The 19,763-nt window shown below is 34.8% G+C and overlaps 1 protein-coding gene across 1 annotated transcript; it reads right to left on the bottom strand.

Moving 5' to 3' along the window:
• Positions 1-16,236: 16,236 nt before the first annotated feature.
• LOC130219042 (uncharacterized) lies at positions 16,237-19,006 on the bottom strand (the record flags this gene model as incomplete). The annotated part of the gene is made up of 6 exons (XM_056451312.1): positions 18,943-19,006; positions 18,523-18,649; positions 18,331-18,423; positions 16,821-16,978; positions 16,541-16,664; positions 16,237-16,435 (listed from the first exon to the last, which is right to left on the bottom strand). Coding segments are annotated over exons 1-6 (765 nt in total), but the record flags the coding sequence as incomplete, so codon positions are not given.
• Positions 19,007-19,763: the final 757 nt, after the last annotated feature.

Genomic DNA, 19,763 nt, shown 5'->3' with positions numbered 1-19,763 from the left:
GTGCAGGATTCAAAATCAACAGGATAAATATTGTATTATAAAACCTCAGTCATACATTTTTTGAAACATGTATTCAGAGAACACATGAACACTATCATCTACCAGTACCATCTACCCATCCTCAAATTCAAATACAACAGCCCACAAGACAGCAGCCTTAAGTACAATATGTGTGCAAGGCTGCTTCTGAGGTTAGACACACAGTAGTGATAGGAAGTTAAGATATTTAACACGGATGTTAGGACTCAGCATTATGTAGTCAGCAATAGTAATTTCAGTCAGTTAAAACATCACCATGGTCTGAAAAATGTCTTACAGTAAAGTTTTGCAACCCAGCTGAAGCATGATTCACTTACTTAAATTCCATTTCGATTGTCTGTTATGAAATAAACTTACGTTTCACCAGATCCTCTCATTTAAGCCCTCGGTTTACCCCCGCTGCTGTTGTTCAAGTTTAGTTCAATCACACAGCAGGCTGTAATGTTAGTTTTTGGTTCACTGATTCAAGCATGCGCTGTATTATCGGTTCACCGCCTCTTAATGTAACGCTACTGTTCTAATAACTGAATGAGAGTATATATTGGATTATTTAGAGTCATATGGGGGGTATTAGGCTTGTTAAAAAGTAAGTAATTTGTGGATAAGTGCTTACTGGAGACGCAAATCATTTCAAATGATTCAGTTCGATTTGGTGAACTAGTTCAACCGATTCACTTAGAAGATCCGGTTAAAAAGATTTGTTCACGATCGCGATACATAAATAAAACCCATTATTGGGCACAAATGTGTTAAAGTAATAGTTTAAAGTGTCTGTATTTATTCCTGTCACCGTGCTGCTCTCATGTCCACTCGTTGATTTTGTCGTGGGAGCAACAGCGAGGATGACTGTAGGAGAACCGGCTCGATCTAGCCAATGGCAGCAGGACTACAGACTCTGAGGTGCCGTACAGGTCAAACACCTGCAGCGCGAATTAGATTTACTTCGAAAATGCTTACAGTAAGATTATGTATTAAATACATTCTCAAAAACGAAAACGAAGGAGGTTTTTGCTATAATTTTAGTTAGTTTCAGTTAGATTTGTATGTACACAATACAGTTTCAGTTAGTTCGAGTTTTTAAAAAACTCGTTTTTATTTTTATTTAATTTAACAACAATTATTTTACATTTTAGTTTTAGTTTTTTCGTTTGTTTTCATTAACTATAATAACCTTGGAGGTGAGGCAGGCAGTAGCTCTGCCGTCCTGAAGAGGGCGCGCGTGAACTCACGTTATTCTTATTCAGTGATTGCTCTTCTTCTACGCAGTATAGTTCAATAGGAGTCTGTTGTTTTATGTTTTGCTCAAGCGGCAACCTCCCGCTCTCTGTCGGGAGGCCAATACGGAAGTAACTGAAACTGCAATTCATCAAAATTCCGCTAGTCCTGGCTCCATAATAGAGCAAAGTGCAATTGAGCCCTCTGTTAGAATGGCCAACTTTACAGCAGAAAAAAAGGTGTTTACAGCCTGGTACAAAGAACGATTTTGGTTCATATAGCTATTATTACCCTCCATGACAACTGTGAGGGGGGTGAATTTTTTTATAACTCATCCATTTCCTTTATATTAGGTTATTTTAAGTTTGCATAATTAAGGGCGTGGCCACTTGAGTGACAGCTAAGTCTCGCTGGTCGCCGTCACTTCACCTCAGCTAAATCCGGCAGATTAGCCACTGATCTCGGCATATTCATCGTATTTTTGTGTTGTTTTATGTGGCTTTACACAGTCAGCTGCCTTTTGGACTTATTTCTTACAATTATCAGATGATATGGGATGCTGTGTGCATTTAATTGTGCTCACAAACCGTTCACGTAGCCTCCTTTTCCAATGTGAGTAAAGTTATATACTTGTATACCATCTCTATAAATGTATTTGTTTTATTTAAGATCATTTATCATTAATATTTTTCTTTAGACCCGTAAAGCACTCCAGAATCTGACAGATTGATTAGCTGTAGGCTCTAGAACAGTCATCTGAAGCGTTGTCATACAGTGTTGTGCTGGATTTGATCAATAGTCTTGCATTTACTAACACACACTATATCTGAAGTGTTTGGAAGTAATTCGCGTTTTCCTCCTGTAGAAAAACGTCATAAGAACAATGTTTAGCGGCTCAATGTATTACTACAGTGTTTTTGAAAGTCTAAACACTTTATTGATATAGTGTACAGCCAAGCACATGTGGTCAGAACACAAACGAGTCGCAGGTAATAAAGTATATCAAGCGTTTCTCCCAAAGTAAAGTCTGTCTGTCAGGTCTAAGCAAAGTGCCAGCAGGTGTCTGTACCTCCGCCCACTCTCCGCCTCTTTGCCCTTGTTTGGTATCCCGCCGTGGGTGCGATGACGCGCGAACAAAATGGCGACGGTTGGCCGCGCCTACTTGTGGCTTCTTTTGCGCTCTTCAGAAACCTATGGGTGACGTCACGGATACTCCGTCCATATATTTTACAGTCTATGGTTTTGCTCTGACTGAGTGCAAAAATCGCGGATATCAGCTCAACGATTTCTCAAAATTGGACTTTTAATCAAAATGTGATTAAATAATTGACGACCAATGCCAGAGCTAGAGGACTTGCTTCAAAGGACAGGACAGAAGATAACTCGACCATTTCAAAGTAATTCGAGTCATGTCAAGACTTCATTTACAAGTACTGTAAAGGTAAGGCCAGTGTGCTAATCCTGTGTATGGAATAAAATCACTGTCATAAATATTAAATCGTAAAGGAAAACGAAGCGTACTCGTATTTTTACGAGGGTACAATTTCAAAATCTGCGATTAGAACAGACACAGATATGACATTTTCTTTGTCTGTTTGTATATGACTGATAATTTTACGATCGGTGTACTTTACAAACACGAATTACAGTTTCTCCACAGACACGAAGTCCTGATTACGAGTACGAATCAAACAGCGACACTCCACTGTCAAAATTACGTCACCGCTGTCACAGGCATTAATAAACAAGCAAGAGTCATCGATCACAACGGCGCGCCTGCTGGACACTCGAGCTCCACACACACCGTCTCAGGTAAGATTCCTGTTATTCCCTCTTTGAGAAATGTCCGCCATGAGCTATAATAAAGGTAGAGACTTAATCAGGTCCAATTTCGCTGTGAGTCTTGGACATTTTACAGAATCAAAATTAAGAACGGGCCGAGGATAGAGAGCTAGCATAATGTAAGTTATTAAGGAAAGAGTCTCTCAGTGAATCACTTAACGGTGTTTAACTATAACAGGACATCTGTTGATTAAGTCACCTTTTATAAAGCCAGATCGACCATTGATCTATTATGTAATGAAGATATCAGCAAAAGGCAATTTAAATATTTGAGGGGTTGTGCTTACCAGAAGTTTGTAACATTAAACATATTTATAAGACTGAATCAAAATAAATAAATATTAAATCTGTTAAATATGTGACCCCGGACCACAAAACCAGACATGAGGGGCAATCATTTGACACAGACCTGTATGTCATCTGAAAGCTGAATAATTAAGCTCCTCATTGATGTGTGGAAAGGAGATATGTTCAAATATATATATATATATATATATATATATATATATATATATATATATATATATATATATATATATATATATATATATATATATATTATCTTTAAATTTGTACAAAGTAAGGTAATAGTAACTATTGATATAAATGTTTGTTATGTTATTTGTTATTATCTGTTTGTTATATAACTTGATTAAACTATTAGTTACATTATATTGTATTATTATAATTAATAAACTATTACCATAAACATGTATATTACCATTTAGCCTTATACTATTGTGTGTTTCTCTCTTTCCGTGTGTGTTTGTACTATATTGGTGATTGTTTAATTACCACATTATATTTTGCTTATTCTGGTTTATTTAAAGTTAATTAATTAATAAGAGTAAAACTTTTCTTTGATTTATATACCTATACTGGATAAATCTGTCTAATTTAGTTTGTGTTCTCTGTTGATCTTATCGGGTGTTTGTGAGTTACTTAAACAGTTTAAAAAGGTGACTTAATCAACAGATGTCATGTTATAGGTAAACACCGTTCAGTGATTCACTGAGAGACTCTGCGCTCGCTGCCTGTACATCACAATAAAGCTTCACTGTGAAGCACTGAATTGAAAATGACGTTACTTTAGTATAATCAGTCGTGAACTGCAGTGGACCGGTCTAAGGCTTGAAACTCCAGGGCTGAAAAGGAGTCCCACTCCGGCCCTGCTGTGTGCTTTTCATCTTCCAGTTTGCGCCACCTACAGGAGACGTTCTCTCATGCAGTCGCAGAACACGGCTGCCATTTCAATCAGTTGCCTTTCATTTGGTGTATTCATGTGCACATTTTTTCTCCAAATGGCACAAGAGGCAGGGCGACAACACAGCTGGTTTTCGTCAATGCTAGTTGTTTGCTGTCGGCTTGGTGTGTCCTGGCATTTAGAGTGCACAGAGGCCAGAAGTAATGGTAACACTTTACAATAACAGTACATGAATAATAATGTATGAATATGTGAACTAAACATTACTTTAATATGAATTAACGATTAAATTGAGTTAAGGTGTTTAGATATCAATACATCATTATTCATGTACTGTTATTGTAAAGTGTTACCGAAGTAATGTGTTTGGGTAAAGGGCTGCAGAGCTAGTGGTTGTTTTGTGGGCAAATGACAATATCTTGAATTTGATAAGAGCTGCGATTGGTACTAGATAATGTAGAGTGATGATTATGAGTGACATGCACTCTATCGGTTTGTTAAAAACCACTCAGAATTAGCTGCGGAAGCTTGATGGTGTTGGTTTGGCTAGATAAGAGAGCATTGAGGTTGGTAACTTTTTGATTTAGTGGCTAATACATCTTAATTCGATCTCATTCATATATGTCAGTACTATTTGCTCACACCCAATGAAGGACAGGGTTTGTAAGCACAGCTGATTTTAATAACTACACGTTTTCATATAAATGAAAATTGTGGTGAATTAATCATCATTTTTGTCTAATGTATTCCGCTGAAATCCAAATACCCAGAATTCAAATATAATATGAGGCAAAAGTTTGACCCAGACAGTTCACATGTGCTGATTACAAGAAGAAAAGAGGAAGTCAATGAAGGTAATAGTGTTGTGTCATGGATGTGTGGTTTTAAAGTCACACTCTCAGCATTTTCCCCTCTTAATGAAGGACATAGTGCTTAAAGCATGTTATATAAGGATATGAAAAAAACAACAAAGCTTCCTTCTGTTCTGACATTGTAAAATGCTGTAAAACAATTACCATAACACATTACACAAAAACCGTCTTAGAAATAAAGCATCCAATTATTTATTAAGAATGTTTTAATAAACTAAAAACCTTTTTTGCGGTATAAAGTATGTTGTTTTGTATGTTGAAACGTTTCTAGGGTTGATTTACGCTCGTCATGGAACCGTCATTGTCAATGTAAAAAAAAAAAAAAAAAACAACAACATGTTTTTTGTAAAAGAGTTTGCGGATGCAATTCCAGATCTGAACACCAATTACTTTGAACTCCCTGATCAAGAGAAAAACAAAACCAAACTATTTTTTTTCTTAATGAAGTGCAATAAAGTTATGTAGCATCAACATGAAAGAACATGAAGGAACACAATACTAATGGAATGCAATGCAATACATCTAAAGCTATACTGTATATAGTACTGTAGATCTGACAAGCAAAATGAATGCCAATATTCATTAAAAATCTTTTTAGACCCTTTGTACCAAACAGGTTTATGATAGGAAAAATGACCAATTTTGAACATTAAATCAACAAATCAATAATAGAAAAGTTTACTTATGTCAAAAAGTTTGCATTAATTGCCAAAAGAGCACAACTATTTTATGAAAAAAGACAAAAATGTCCATAACGTACAAGGATTAGTAAAAAAAAAAAAAAGAATTAATTTTGTCACTGTTTACTCACTTATCTCATTCCAAAAATGTGACATTTCTTCAGTGAAACAGGATATTGTCAAAGCCAGGGGTGCGTTTCCCAAAACCATCGTTAGCCAACTAAGGTCGCAAGTTCCGTCGTTACAAACTTAGTTTGTTGATTTGCCATTTAACAAATCCGTCGCTCCAACGAACATTCGCAAACTTGAGCACTCGCAACTACACCTCTGGAGCTGTAGTTAGAAACATAGTTCCTGGCTGTGTTCTATTCCCACTTACCCCCCTATGCCCTATTCATTTAGAACATTCTAACATTCAAAGTTGGAATTATTAAATAAAAGCATTAAGCTCATCTCTCTTAGGTGTAATTTGCTTTCAAACTATTTTTACAGGTTAGTTTTAGCGAACTTCATGTTTACAATTGTGCTCCCTTCACAGTGCACTCTGAAAACATTGATGTCATTTTGTACACAGCCTTATGGCGAAAGCTTTAGGTGACCTATTATTTAAAAGCGGAATTTATGTTACGTCTCCAAAGCTGAAAACAAAAAACACAGCATACGTTAATGCTTTTAATTTAAAGTGGGTTATTTATTAAGTATCTGTACTGTATTTGACATGGGCCTGCTGGTTAGAACTTTCTGCTGTGGTTTACAAGTGTCAAACTGTAAAAGTAGACTTTTCTAAAAAATAAAAAATAAATAAACAACATCCTACTTAATAATAATAATAATAATCATCATCATCATCATTAATATTATTATTAAATTATGATTTTTTTATTAAATATTAAATTTAATTTGATAATAAATAGCCTCATTATTTATTTATTTATATGATTTATATATGATATTAGAATTTGTGTTAGCTTTTGTAAGTGATTTTATGTTTTAGAATAGGATATGTCATATCCCCAATAATATTTGTAAAGGAAACACAGGTCCTATATGTGTCATTTACATATATTTCAGTTAATATGGAAAGCGAGTGCATGCTTTTACCAAATCTAATACTGGATTTTATTTTAAATGCGTGTTTGTGTAAAAGAATATAATTTGCACAAAGAAATGATGGGGTTCTTCTCTAAAGAAGTTGTAACTCCACCTCGTTTAGAGCATCATTATGGGCGTTTTACGTTATAACTAACTTGGTTCAAGCAATGGATCTGTGACAGAGAAACTATGCGTTTTGGGAAACACTCGTCACTACATCGTTCTTTTCCCAAACGATCGTACTATGATAGTTCAGTCGCGAGTTACGTCGTTGTTTGTGAAACGCACCCCAGGCAAGGTTTTCCCCACTCACAATCACCTCAAGCACCCTGATCACACTCACCTGCATACTAATGGGATATATGCACATGGACTTTTAGCTTCTGGTTAATTGTCATCCCATACAAAATCTCTGCTTTAAGATCTGATTCCTTTCAAAAACAGTGATCTTCACTGCCTGGCTGAGATACAATATAAAGTGCAGTGTTTCCTCCAGGATTTTTTCCAGCTGTGGCGGCAGGCCTTTTTTACACATATCTACCAACCACCTATGGCGTTATTTCAATTTTAAATAGGGCTGCTCGATATGGGAAAAATCCTAATCACGATTATTTTGGTCATAATTGTAATCACGATTATTCAAAACGATTATCAGCTGAAGTCAAAATTAATCTCACTACTGTAAATTTTTAATATATATATATATATATATAAATATTTCCCAAATTATGTTTAACAGAGGAATTTTTCACAGTGTTTCCTATTATATTTTTTCTTCTGGAAAAAGACTTATTTGTTTTATTTTGGCTAAAATAAAAGCAGGTTTAAATATCTTGAAACTTATTTTCATATTATTCAATATTGTTAGCCCCCTTAAGTAATATATATATATATTTGATTGTCTGCAGAAGAAACTACTGTTATACAATATTTTGCCTAATTACACTAATTAAGCCTTTAAATGTCACTTTAAGCTGAATACCAGTATCTTGAAAAATATCTAGTATAATATAATGTACTGTCATCATAGCAAAGATAAAAGAAATCAGTTATTAGAAGTGAGTTATTAAATAATCTGTTATGTTCAAAAATGGGTTGAAAATAAATCTTTGCATTAAACAGAAATTGGGGGGAAAGGGTCGCTAATAATTCAGGAGGGCTGATAATTGTGACTTTAACTGTGTATATTTACTTTCCTCCCTGTAAATAAGGAAAGGGAAATAAATACAATAGAATAAAAATATGAAACAAACTGTGCTTTAAGCATCTTCACTGTAAGAAAAAACTTAAATTATAGCTACAAAAGTCCTTCAGTCAAGAGTGCTTTTAGTCATTTTCACATGAAACTGAGCTTTGCAGAGCAACAAAGGTGTACAACTGGAAAGTGGGCAGTAATATGACGCAATAATTATTTTATCTCGATTAAAGTTTTTCCATAATCACTAGAAGCCAAAATCGAAATCGAAACCAGGTTTTCAATTAATTGCACAGCTCAAATTTCAAAGTCGAGATCGCATTTATGTAATATGAGCATGCGAATCTCTTTGCTTGCACGCCGATTTCCTGTTCGTGCACAAAACTTCTTGCACACCCCCTCAAACATACGCTGCTCAAGTGCGTTTTTTTGTGCGCTCTCAAATAAACGCTGCTGAAGTGCGATTTAGTGTGTTTATGTAGAAAGTATGTCTCCAATTTGCTAGGAATAATTATGTGTCATAATGTCTCCAATAGACCTACAGTGCGGCATTAATGCGTCCTGAAGTAAAGTGAAACGACTATAAACTCCAGCAAGAGAAAGTCATTGTATGCAGAGCCCTAGACCTTTATCTATAAAATATAATTATGGAAACTGTGTACATCTTAACTGAAAGCTACGTCGTGTTTGCTGGCCTCACGCATCACGCACCTGTCAGTCAGTCAGCACGTAACCTTTAAGGGTTAAACAAATAGCGCACAGCACTACAGCGATTACAGAAAAGTTTGCGCTGTTACAATTCACGTACCTTTTAATAGTTTTGGTGCGATTATAACCTGCTATTAAAAAAACACGACTGAATGTTTTGAATGAGATGCTGTAAAGTTAATGTAGCCGAGGCGGGATGAATTTAGGTAGAAGAATGAATGTAGCGGAAACCAAGAAATGTGTATCAGATTAACCAAGAAGCACTGCGTTAAATTATATTTTTCCCCGCCATGTCTTTGAAATATGGAAATTAATTTTACCCCCCGTATTTTCAATGAGGTTTTTGCGCTAACCTGCTGCTAATGACGACGCCACATCTCTTTTACGCTTTAACAACCAAATGCTTTAACATCCAAATGGATGCTTAAGTCTGTTTAACTGATTATATTTGAATTACATTACAACATCGATGCTGTAAAAGGAAGCATGTGAAATTGAAAATATTCACATAAAGCTTTCACAGGAAGTTCATCATCGACTGAAAATTCCTTACATTTATATAGTGTTTTGTCTGGACACTAAAAGTGCTTTACACATTTTTTGGGGGAAATCTCCTCATCCACCACCAGTGTGCAGCATCCATCTGGATGATGTGACGGCAGCCATATTACACCAGACCACACACCAGCTGATTGGTGGAGAGGAGACAGCGTGATTAGGTTAGGAGGTCATGATGGACAGAGGCCAGTAGGGAAATTTGGCCAGGATGCCGGGGTAAACCCCTACTCTTTTTCAAAGTACATCCTGGTATTTTTAATGACCACAGAGAGTCAGGGACTCTGTTTAATATCTCATCCTTTCAGAGCTCACAGAGCAGTATAGAGTCCCTATCAATATACTGGGGCGTTAGGACCCACACAGACTGCAGGTTGAGCGCCCCCTACTGGTCTCACTAACACCACTTTCGGCAGCAACCTAGCTTTCCCATGTGGTCTCCCATCCTGGTATTGACCTTGCACAGCCCTGCTTTGCTTCAGTGAGTGACCATGTGAGAGTAGCAGAGAGCTGGCTGTCAGAGATATTGGTTGTAACATATCATGACTGATAATTAAATATGGGAGTAGCTGTTATCATTTGGTTTTATTATTATTATTGACCAATTTCATTCCCAAACTATATTCTAAGATTTAAACTAAAGCACTGATAGAGAGAATAATCATGTTGTAGATGAATAAATAAATACTGATAATAAAATAATAACAATAATACCTGGTAAAGGGAGAATAAGACAAAAATGGAGGATGAATAAATACTGATAATAAAATAATAATAACAATAGTTGTGTGTGTAAATCAGCGTTCTGTGATAAATACCCTAGTCTAAATTAATCTATTCCTTGTCAGTTGAACTATAGTAAAATTAATCTTATTCATTTCTTATTAACTGTTTATCTTATTTACAGTTTTTCTACTTCAGAATTGAATATTTTATTAATTTTATTTGCTGTATTTTTTGTAATTTATTTTGCAAAATTTACTAGTAATTTCTAAATTGGTTCTACGTTTTTCGCAAAACAGGTTGAGGGAATAATCACGATTTCCTTCATTTTCCTTCAGCTTAGTCTCTATTTCAGAGGTTGCCACCGTGCAATGAACCACCAACTATTCCAGCATATGTTTTATGCAGCGGACGCCCTTCCAGCAGCAACCTAGTATTGGGAAACACCCATACACACTCATTCACACACATACCCTACGGCCTACTGGTTTAATCCAATTCACCTATAGCGCATGTCCTTGGATGTGGGGGAAACCGGAGCACCCGGAGGCCCAGCAGGGACTCAATGACTTTCTTGCTGTGAGGCGGCAGTGCTAACCACTGAGCCACCATGCCACCCTAATCAGGATTTCATTTCACATAAACTCAACTTTTAAAAGAAACCAATCTGAAAGTCTGACAGTGTAAAAATATATTTATTTCACAGAATAACCTTTTGTTACCGGTCTACTGAGTATATTATTGTTCAAGAAAATGCACTTCTGAGGATTAGCGTGTTGACAGGTTTGAGCTGTTTTATTCCCTCATCCGCTTTCTACTTCTGTTTTACTTCTCAGTATTGACTTTCACAGCTGCAAATATTTAAAGAAGAAGACGTGTTCATTCGTGACCAGCAGAGCTGACTCCACTCTATATTACAATTTACTACAGTATTTTGTCTATATACTACCTGACAAAAGTCTTGTCGCCTATCCAATTTTAGGAACAACAAATAATAACTTGACTTCTAGTTGGTTATTTGGTATCAGAAATGGCTTAGTTTTATGCAAAAACTGTGGCTGCATAATTATGTGCTCTTTCTTTCTAGATCACAGTGAAATGCCATTCAATTTCAAGTGACAGCTAGACATTGTCATGTTTTTCTGACAGCAATAAGCAGTGTAGCAGTATTGAGATGTCTGAAATTAAATTTAAACTGAGAAATAAGCTATGCAAAAGTTTGGACACCCTCTTTTTATGTGGATTTCAAAACCTGTAGCAACAAAACAAAAAAATGATTTGAGTGACTCAGTGAACCTTAACAATCCTAAAACAGGTGCAACCAATCATGGAAAAGGATATTTAAGATAGCTAATTGCTAGTTGTTCTTCTCTTCATTGTAGAAAGTAGCAGCATGGGGACCTCAAAAGAACTTCCTAATGACCTAAAAACTAGGATAATTCATCAACATGAATTAGGAAAAGGATGCAAAAAGCTAACAGTTTAAAGGCTCTACCTCTACAGTCAGAAATATAGTAAGAAAATGGAAGGCCACAGGAACAGTTCTTGTGAAGGAAAGATGTGCTAGACCAAAAAAAATATCTGAAAGGCAAAGGCGAAGAATGGTTAGAATGGTCACAGACAAACCACAGACCACTTTATCACATCTTGCTGCTAATAATGTCATTGTGCATCGTTCCACAGTTCAGTGCACTCTTCACACAAAACAGCTATCTATCTATCTATCTATCTATCTATCTATCTATCTATCTATCTATCTATCTATCTATCTATCTATCTATCTATCTATCTGTCTGTCTGTCTGTCTGTCTGTCTGTCTGTCTATCTATCCATCTATGTCTATCCATCCATCCATCCATCCATCCATCCATCCCCTTATGTATTCCACTAAAACCAAAATACCCAGAATTCAAATATAATGCGAAAGCAAACCTGAAAGTAAACTTTTGACCCAGATAATTGAGATGGGGCACTTATGAGAAGAGGAAGTCAGTGAAGGCAAGGGTGTTGTGTCATAGATGGTTTTAATAACACACTCACAGCATTTTCCCCTCTTTATGAAAGAAATATTGCGCAAAGTAAATTCAAGGTTGTTTGTGAATGAAGTGAAGCTTTCTTCTGTTCTGACAATGATCTCCAACACTAAGAAATGGTCTCTTCTGCATTAAAACAATCCAAGTAACATTATGTTTCAAAGATTTATTTTGTTTGTTTTTTCATTTGTATTTGTTATATTTATTATTATTATTATTATTATTATTATTATTATTATTATTATTATTATTATTATTATTGTTATTGTTATTATTATTATTATTTGCAGTGAAGCAACATGAGAAACATTTTTGATTTGTAAATCTTATATATAATTGTTAATGGAAAAGTCAAACAAAACCCAGCTAATTTTTGGCAAAAAATAAAAATAAAACATTATTAAATATATATATATATATATATATAAGTCTTCCAACATCAATGTGAAGAAGCATGCTAATACATATTATATAGGCGTGATTGGAAATTAGGGATATTTTACCAAAAATGTTGTTTTTGAATTCAACTCAAGTGTTGTTTGAGTTGCATTAATAAACATATATTTTTTATTGTTAGTTTTTTACTGTCATAGTCTGAAAATAAATGTTCTAAATCATAGATTTAGGGCCCACGGGCCAAAGTTGGCCAATGGTAACCTTTGATTTGGCCCGCCAACCAATATCAGAAGACATGGACAAATGATGGGGAAGGTTGGGACGAATCCCTCAAACAGAGATCGTTTGTTGAGCTACAAAAAAGCAAAACTAAAATGAAATGTTTCAATTAAATATGAATTAACCAGATTTTTAAAGGGTCATGAAACTCTAAAACACATATTTTTTTTTTAGATGTTGACAGATGTGTAGCACGTTGCTAAAAACACTATTATGACACAAATATTTCACTATATTTCATCGAGTGTTTTTGTTTTAGTGAAAAAAACCCATTGAACTCTATTATCTTATAAATAAGATTGTTTATGTTATTGTAAGAAGTACATTATAAAATCTATAATATATAATTATTGATACAATTAAAGTATTTTTTTCTATGTATTTGTCAATATAATAATAATAATAATAATAATAAGTTATTCTTATATAGCGTCTTTAAAACTTAATTCTCGAAGCGTTTTACACAAAAAAGATACAGATATAAAACAGTTTACAATAACAGTAAAATGGAATCATTCAAGATAAAACATTCCCAATTGCTAAAACATTTAAAATTGATAAAACATTCAAATATCTAGAAACAAAAAACAAAGCAAGAATGCACACCTCATGAATAGGCGAGTGTAAAGTAGTGAGTTTTCAAAGATTTAAACAATTTAAAAGATTCAGCGTGTCTAATGTCATATAGGGGAGAGAATTCCAGAGCCAAGGATGTGAAAGCCCGGTCACCTATAGAGCGCAGATGAGTGAAGGGGACTGTTAAAAGAACAGAGTCAGAGGAATGGAGGTCACGTGAAGGGGAGTACAAAGTGAGGAGTTCAGATGTGGAGCCAGTCCATGCAGGGCCTTGTAAGCATGAAGATTTTAAAATCAATTTGGAATCTGACTGGTAGCCAATGGAGAGATTCCAAACAGGAGTAATGTGTTCTCTGATTTTAGTCCCTGTCAGAATTCTGGCCCCTGAGGTTTGGACATATTATTGATGTTACTTTTGGAAACGCCAGCTATTAAGGCATTGCAGTAGTCTTAGCAGTAGTATTAAAATCTGCTGTAGATAAAAATCTGCAGTAGTATTAAATTAGGAATTTACCATGGCAACTTAAATGTAATACAGTTTGGTATATTTAGCTTTGCTTTAAGAAAAAGTTTGGACACCCCTGCTCTAGTCTAAATGATACTCTTTATATACAAAATTGTTTAAAAAAATTATTCAGTTTGCGAGTTACTACATTGTTCTGCCTTTTCAATAACGTCACACATTCTGCCATAAACATTTAAAAGTAAACATTTAAAAAACATTTGTAAATGTTTTTAAAAATTAGTTAAACAAATTTTTTTGAGAGTGTAATACATTATTAAAAATGGCAAAACTATGCTTTCTTTCTTTCTTTCTTTCTTTCTTTCTTTCTTTCTTTCTTTCTTTCTTTCTTTCTTTCCAGATGTATTCTGCTAAAATCAAAAAACGCATAATTACTCGTAGCCTGCACTGTAAAAAATGTCTGATAAAATCTGTTACAGTTTTGTGTATTTTGTGATTAACTTATTTTTTAATACTGAATTATGAGCCCTTGACCTCTGCTCAGACAACAGTTGATGCTTAAAAATTGAACACAGGGACTTTAACTGACAGTTTTAGTGTTTTGAAATGACATTGTCTGGATTGGTCATGTTTATTAGGTTACAAATATCGACTAAGAAGCTACTACTACTGATGTTTTAGGCATTTATTTCTATATATATATATATATATATATATATATATATATATATATATATATATATATATATATATATATATATATATATATATATAATGTTTCTTATACAATATATTGTTTCAAACTACTTAAGTCATAATTAAAAAGCTTAAATGGAACACCCCTGAATCACAAGGGCAACTGTTTATTTTTGTTTTAATTATTGTTTTACAGTGTGACGTGTTTCTTGTCTGTGACTAGATTCGAAATACTAATAGAATAGAATATGATAGTGACTGTTGTAATAGACAAACAATTGTGTAGTCTGAACTCAGCATAAATGTGTTTTTTGTTCAGTATCTGCAAAGTACTGGGGTTATTTTTATATATTTATAGGTATAATGTTTAAACATTTTTATTCGATAGTTTTACTGCTGTATTTTTACACTCAAAAGTGCTTTTCTGTATTTAACCCAGCGGTTGTGTCTGTCCCTGTTTAAAAACATCATTTTTATAAAGTGTAATGAGAATTAAATACATTTAAATGCAGTTTAAAGAATTGATTGCTTTCAGGAAATTCGGAAAAGAAGAACATACATCACTAGATGATGATACTAGCTTATGTTTTATTTAAAAAGATGAACAAAGTCACATTTAGTTTAAAAACACATTTTCAGAACATTAGAAGATATTCATATGTACATCAGAAATAGAGTGAATATACAATATGAAAATAACTGTAGATTCATCTAAACTGTGGTGCTTTGAGACTCTGCTGTAGTAAAGGTTACTGTTGAAGCAGATGTGGATTCAGGAGCTGATTTTGAAACAGATGTGGATTCAGGAGCTGATTTTGCAGATGTGGATTCAGGAGCTGATTTTGAAACGGATGTGGATTCAGGAGCTGATTTTGCAGATGTGGATTCAGGAGCTGATTTTGAAACAGATGTTGATTCAGGAGCTGATTTTGAAACAGATGTGGATTCAGGAGCTGATTTTGAAACAGATGTGGATTCAGGAGCTGATTTTGAAACAGATGTGGATTCAGGAGCTGATTTTGAAACAGATGTGGATTCAGGAGCTGATTTTGAAACAGATGTGGATTCAGGAGCTGATTTTGCAGATGTGGATTCAGGAGCTGATTTTGTAGATGTGGATTCAGGAGCTGATTTTGCAGATGTGGATTCAGGAGCTGATTTTGAAACAGATGTGGATTCAGGAGCTGATTTTGAAACAGATGTGGATTCAGGAGCTGATTTTGAAACAGATGTGGATTCAGGAGCTGATTTTGAAACAGATGTGGATTCAGGAGCTGATTTTGAAACAGATGTGGATTCAGGAGCTGATTTTGCAGATGTGGATTCAGGAGCTGATTTTGAAACAGATGTGGATTCAGGAGCTGATTTTTCAGATGTGGATTCAGGAGCTGATTTTGAAACAGATGTTGACTCAGGAGCTGATTTTGCAGATGTGGATTCAGGAGCTGATTTTGAAACAGATGTTGATTCAGGAGCTGATTTTGCAGATGTGGATTCAGGAGCTGATTTTGAAACAGATGTGGATTCAGGAGCTGATTTTGAAACAGATGTGGATTCAGGAGCTGATTTTGCAGATGTGGATTCAGGAGCTGATTTTGAAACAGATGTGGATTCAGGAGCTGATTTTGCAGATGTGGATTCAGGAGCTGATTTTGAAACAGATGTTGATTCAGGAGCTGATTTTGCAGATGTGGATTCAGGAGCTGATTTTGAAACAGATGTTGATTCAGGAGCTGATTTTGCAGATGTGGATTCAGGAGATGATGTTGTAGCAGATGGTGTTCTTTTGTCCAGTTTAGCAACATGGCTCCTTACCAAGGTGTTGTCAGGATTTACACAGATATCTCTCCCTGCAGTCGTCTTAAACCTAGGAAAAGAAAGACAAAAAACAAGTAATCAATCAGTTTTCTTAAGAGTGTGTCTCATTCAGGTTGGCTTTGCAGCTTGAAATAATGTTTAAGATGACACTCACACAATGGCTTTCAAAGGACAGTTGCTGCTGGTCCAGTGATAAGACACTATCCGCTTCACAGGGATCTTTATATCAGTGAACCCTTCACAGCAGACTGAATGTGCTAAATTACTTGCCTCGGGACCTGAAATATGAAGACACAATATCACAAATTTATAGAGTAAAAAAGATCAAAACATCTTGTTGTCTATATTGTAAACAAAAAAAAAGTGCAACAATTGAACACGTGACATAAAACTAATCAGAGAACCTTAATTTCAATATGAAAAAGAGCACTTACTGCTCAAAGTCTCTTGCACGAAGCAGAAGAGTGCCAGAACAGACAGAAACATCAGGCTTCTCATTCTTCTAGAAATTTCAGGAGAAGGAATCAGGAGATGTTTTGTAGAGCTTGAGGATCTCAGAGCTGATGTGTCCAGAATGAGCTCTGACCGTCTCCTTATATACACATCTGAGAGATATTCCTCATAAACACATTCATGTAAATCCATTTCTGAGGAATAAGAGTTTGTTTTTAGTTCTTCCTTTTCCCCATTCTTTTTCCGCTTCATGGTTCATGTTAAAGTGTAAGGTCCTTGTTTCCTCCACAATTCACTAAAAACAAGTTTTAAGAATACAACAAACAACTTCCTCTTTTCTGCTATGTTCAGCACTAAATCTGAAGGTTTTATAATCAAATCTGAATTTTTTTCAGTCAATATTAGAGCCGTTGCTCACATATAAAACCGAAGACAATGATTAGTGGTCATTACTAAAGTTTCACCTTTTATCTGCATAGAAAAAATGCAGTCCCACTTTATATTAAGTGGCCTTAACTAGTATGTATTTACACTGAAATCAATAATTTGTTATATTATGATTGGGTAAATACGTTTTTACATTGTACTTATACTTGGCTATATGTAATAACATCTGCAATTACATTTATAATTACACTTTTGACCATCCCTTACACCTTAACCCATTGTTTAACCTACTACCCATACCACCAAACCTTTCCCTAACCTTACCCATATCCCACTTCAATAGCTTCAGAAGTGTTCTACAATACATTACAAACACATTAAGTATATTTGAAGTACATATTAGTTCAAAACAAAATATAAAGTGGGACCAAAAAAAGTATTTTGTTTTGCAAGTTTTACAAGGTTTTCATGTATGAATTTCATTGTATACAAATCAGATTGGCTTAACTTGTTCATGTAAATGGGGGGGGGGGGGGGGGGTCACCTGTTCACCTTTAATGAATAGAACAGTAGAGAGTATTGACAGGAATGCGTTGGGAAGGATCGACATATGATCTCAAGGCAGGAATCGAACTCAGGTCGCCATGAGCGTGTCAACGCACTAACCACTACTCCATTGAGTCCATGTAATAATGAACTTATTATTCACTTATTATTCATTAATACACTGTTATTAAACTATTATCAGTGTATAATAGTATTAAAACTATTATCCAAGTTAAAAATGAAAACAAGAATCTGTAAATTTCTACTTATAAGAGACTTCTCTACTCATATAAGTAGAAATTTCCAGATTCTTGTTTATATATGTTGCTAAAATAGCTGTATTTAATTATTCTTTAATGTTAGTCTTCTGAAATCTTTGAAACAACGAATTAAAATAAAACATTACAAGAACAAACATTACAATATATATATATTTAATTTATATTTTATTAAAACAACTGAACCACTTGCATAAATTATTTTCACAATAAATCACATCAGAAATAGTACAAAAGATCCAATATATGAGTTAGCAAAGTTTAAACAGAAGGCTTAGACTCTTTTGCTCTGTTGTCCATTTTAGCGAGTTGTCTTTTCACAAAAGTGGACTCTGGATCTACGCAGATCTTTTTTTCTCCTTTTGTCGTAAACCTGAGCGAAAAAGCACAGAACAAAATTAAATCAAAGTTTAAAATGGAACTGCGATAGAAAGCGGTTTGAAAATAAAATAATGTTTAAGATGACACTCACACAATGGCTTTTGTGAGACAGTCACTGGTGGTCCACTGGTAAGACAATATCTGCTTCACAGGGACCTTTATTTCAGTGAAATTTCCTATACAGCAGACTGAGTTTGCTGACATAACTGCAAATGAACCTGAAAAATGACATGCACAATATTACAAATCCGTACATCAAACAAAGACAAAACATCTTGTTGTCTCTATTGTAAAACAAAATGCAACAAATGAACATTCATTCCTTCATTTTCTTTTCGGCTTAGCCCCTTTATTAATCCAGGGTTGCCAAAGCGGAATGAACTGCCAACTTATCCAGCACATGTTTTACGCAGCGGATGTCCTTCCAGCCGCAACCCATCTCTGGGAAAAACAAATGAACACTGGCCATAAAAATACTCAGAGAACATTAAAGATGATAAAGAGCACTCACCGCTCGAAGTGTCCTGCAGAGAGCAGAAGAGCACCAGGACCAGCAGAAACATCAGGCTTCTCATTCTTCTAGATGTTTCTTCTCAATCACTGAAGGAATCAGGAGATGTTTTGTAGAGCTTGAAGATCTCAGAGCTGATGTGTTCAGAATGAGCTCTGACCGTCTCCTTATATTCACATCTGAGAGGTATTCCTCATAAACACATTCATGTAAATCATGTAATTCCTCATTTCAGACCTGTCATATTGCAGCTAAGTTTATGATCAAATCTAAATTTTTGCTATCATAAAAAGACCAACTTTGAATCCTCACTCAAAGGTAAAGTCCTTGATTTGCTTAGTTACTGTGTTTAATTAAACTGATGCTTATTCAATTGTATAAGAATCAAAATAACGACAACATATTTTATTTAAAAAGGCTGTTATTTTTAAAATATTGCTGAAAATATATGATGAAAAGCCATTTTATATATATATATATATATATATATATATATATATATATATATATATATATATATATATATATATATGAATTCATATTTACATTAAAAACAGTTATTATAATACTACTGTTTATTGTATGGTGAGGCAGTGGCGCAGTTAGTGCTGTCGCCTCCTATCAAGAAGGTCACTGGTTTGAGCCTCGGCTGGGTCAGTTGGTGTTTCTGTGTGGAGTTTGCATGTACTCCCTGCGTTTGCATGGGTTTCCTCTGGGTGCTCCGGTTTCCCCCACAGTCCAAAGATATGCGGTACAGGTGAATTGGGTAAGCTAAAAATTGTCTGTAGTGTATGAGTGTGAATGAGTATGTATGGATGTTT

Source organism: Danio aesculapii, chromosome 25 (assembly GCF_903798145.1).
Source record: "Danio aesculapii chromosome 25, fDanAes4.1, whole genome shotgun sequence".
NCBI classification, from domain to species: domain Eukaryota; kingdom Metazoa; phylum Chordata; class Actinopteri; order Cypriniformes; family Danionidae; genus Danio; species Danio aesculapii.
The sequence above is the reverse complement of the archived record's forward strand: the minus strand, read 5'-3'. Positions and strand labels throughout refer to the sequence as shown.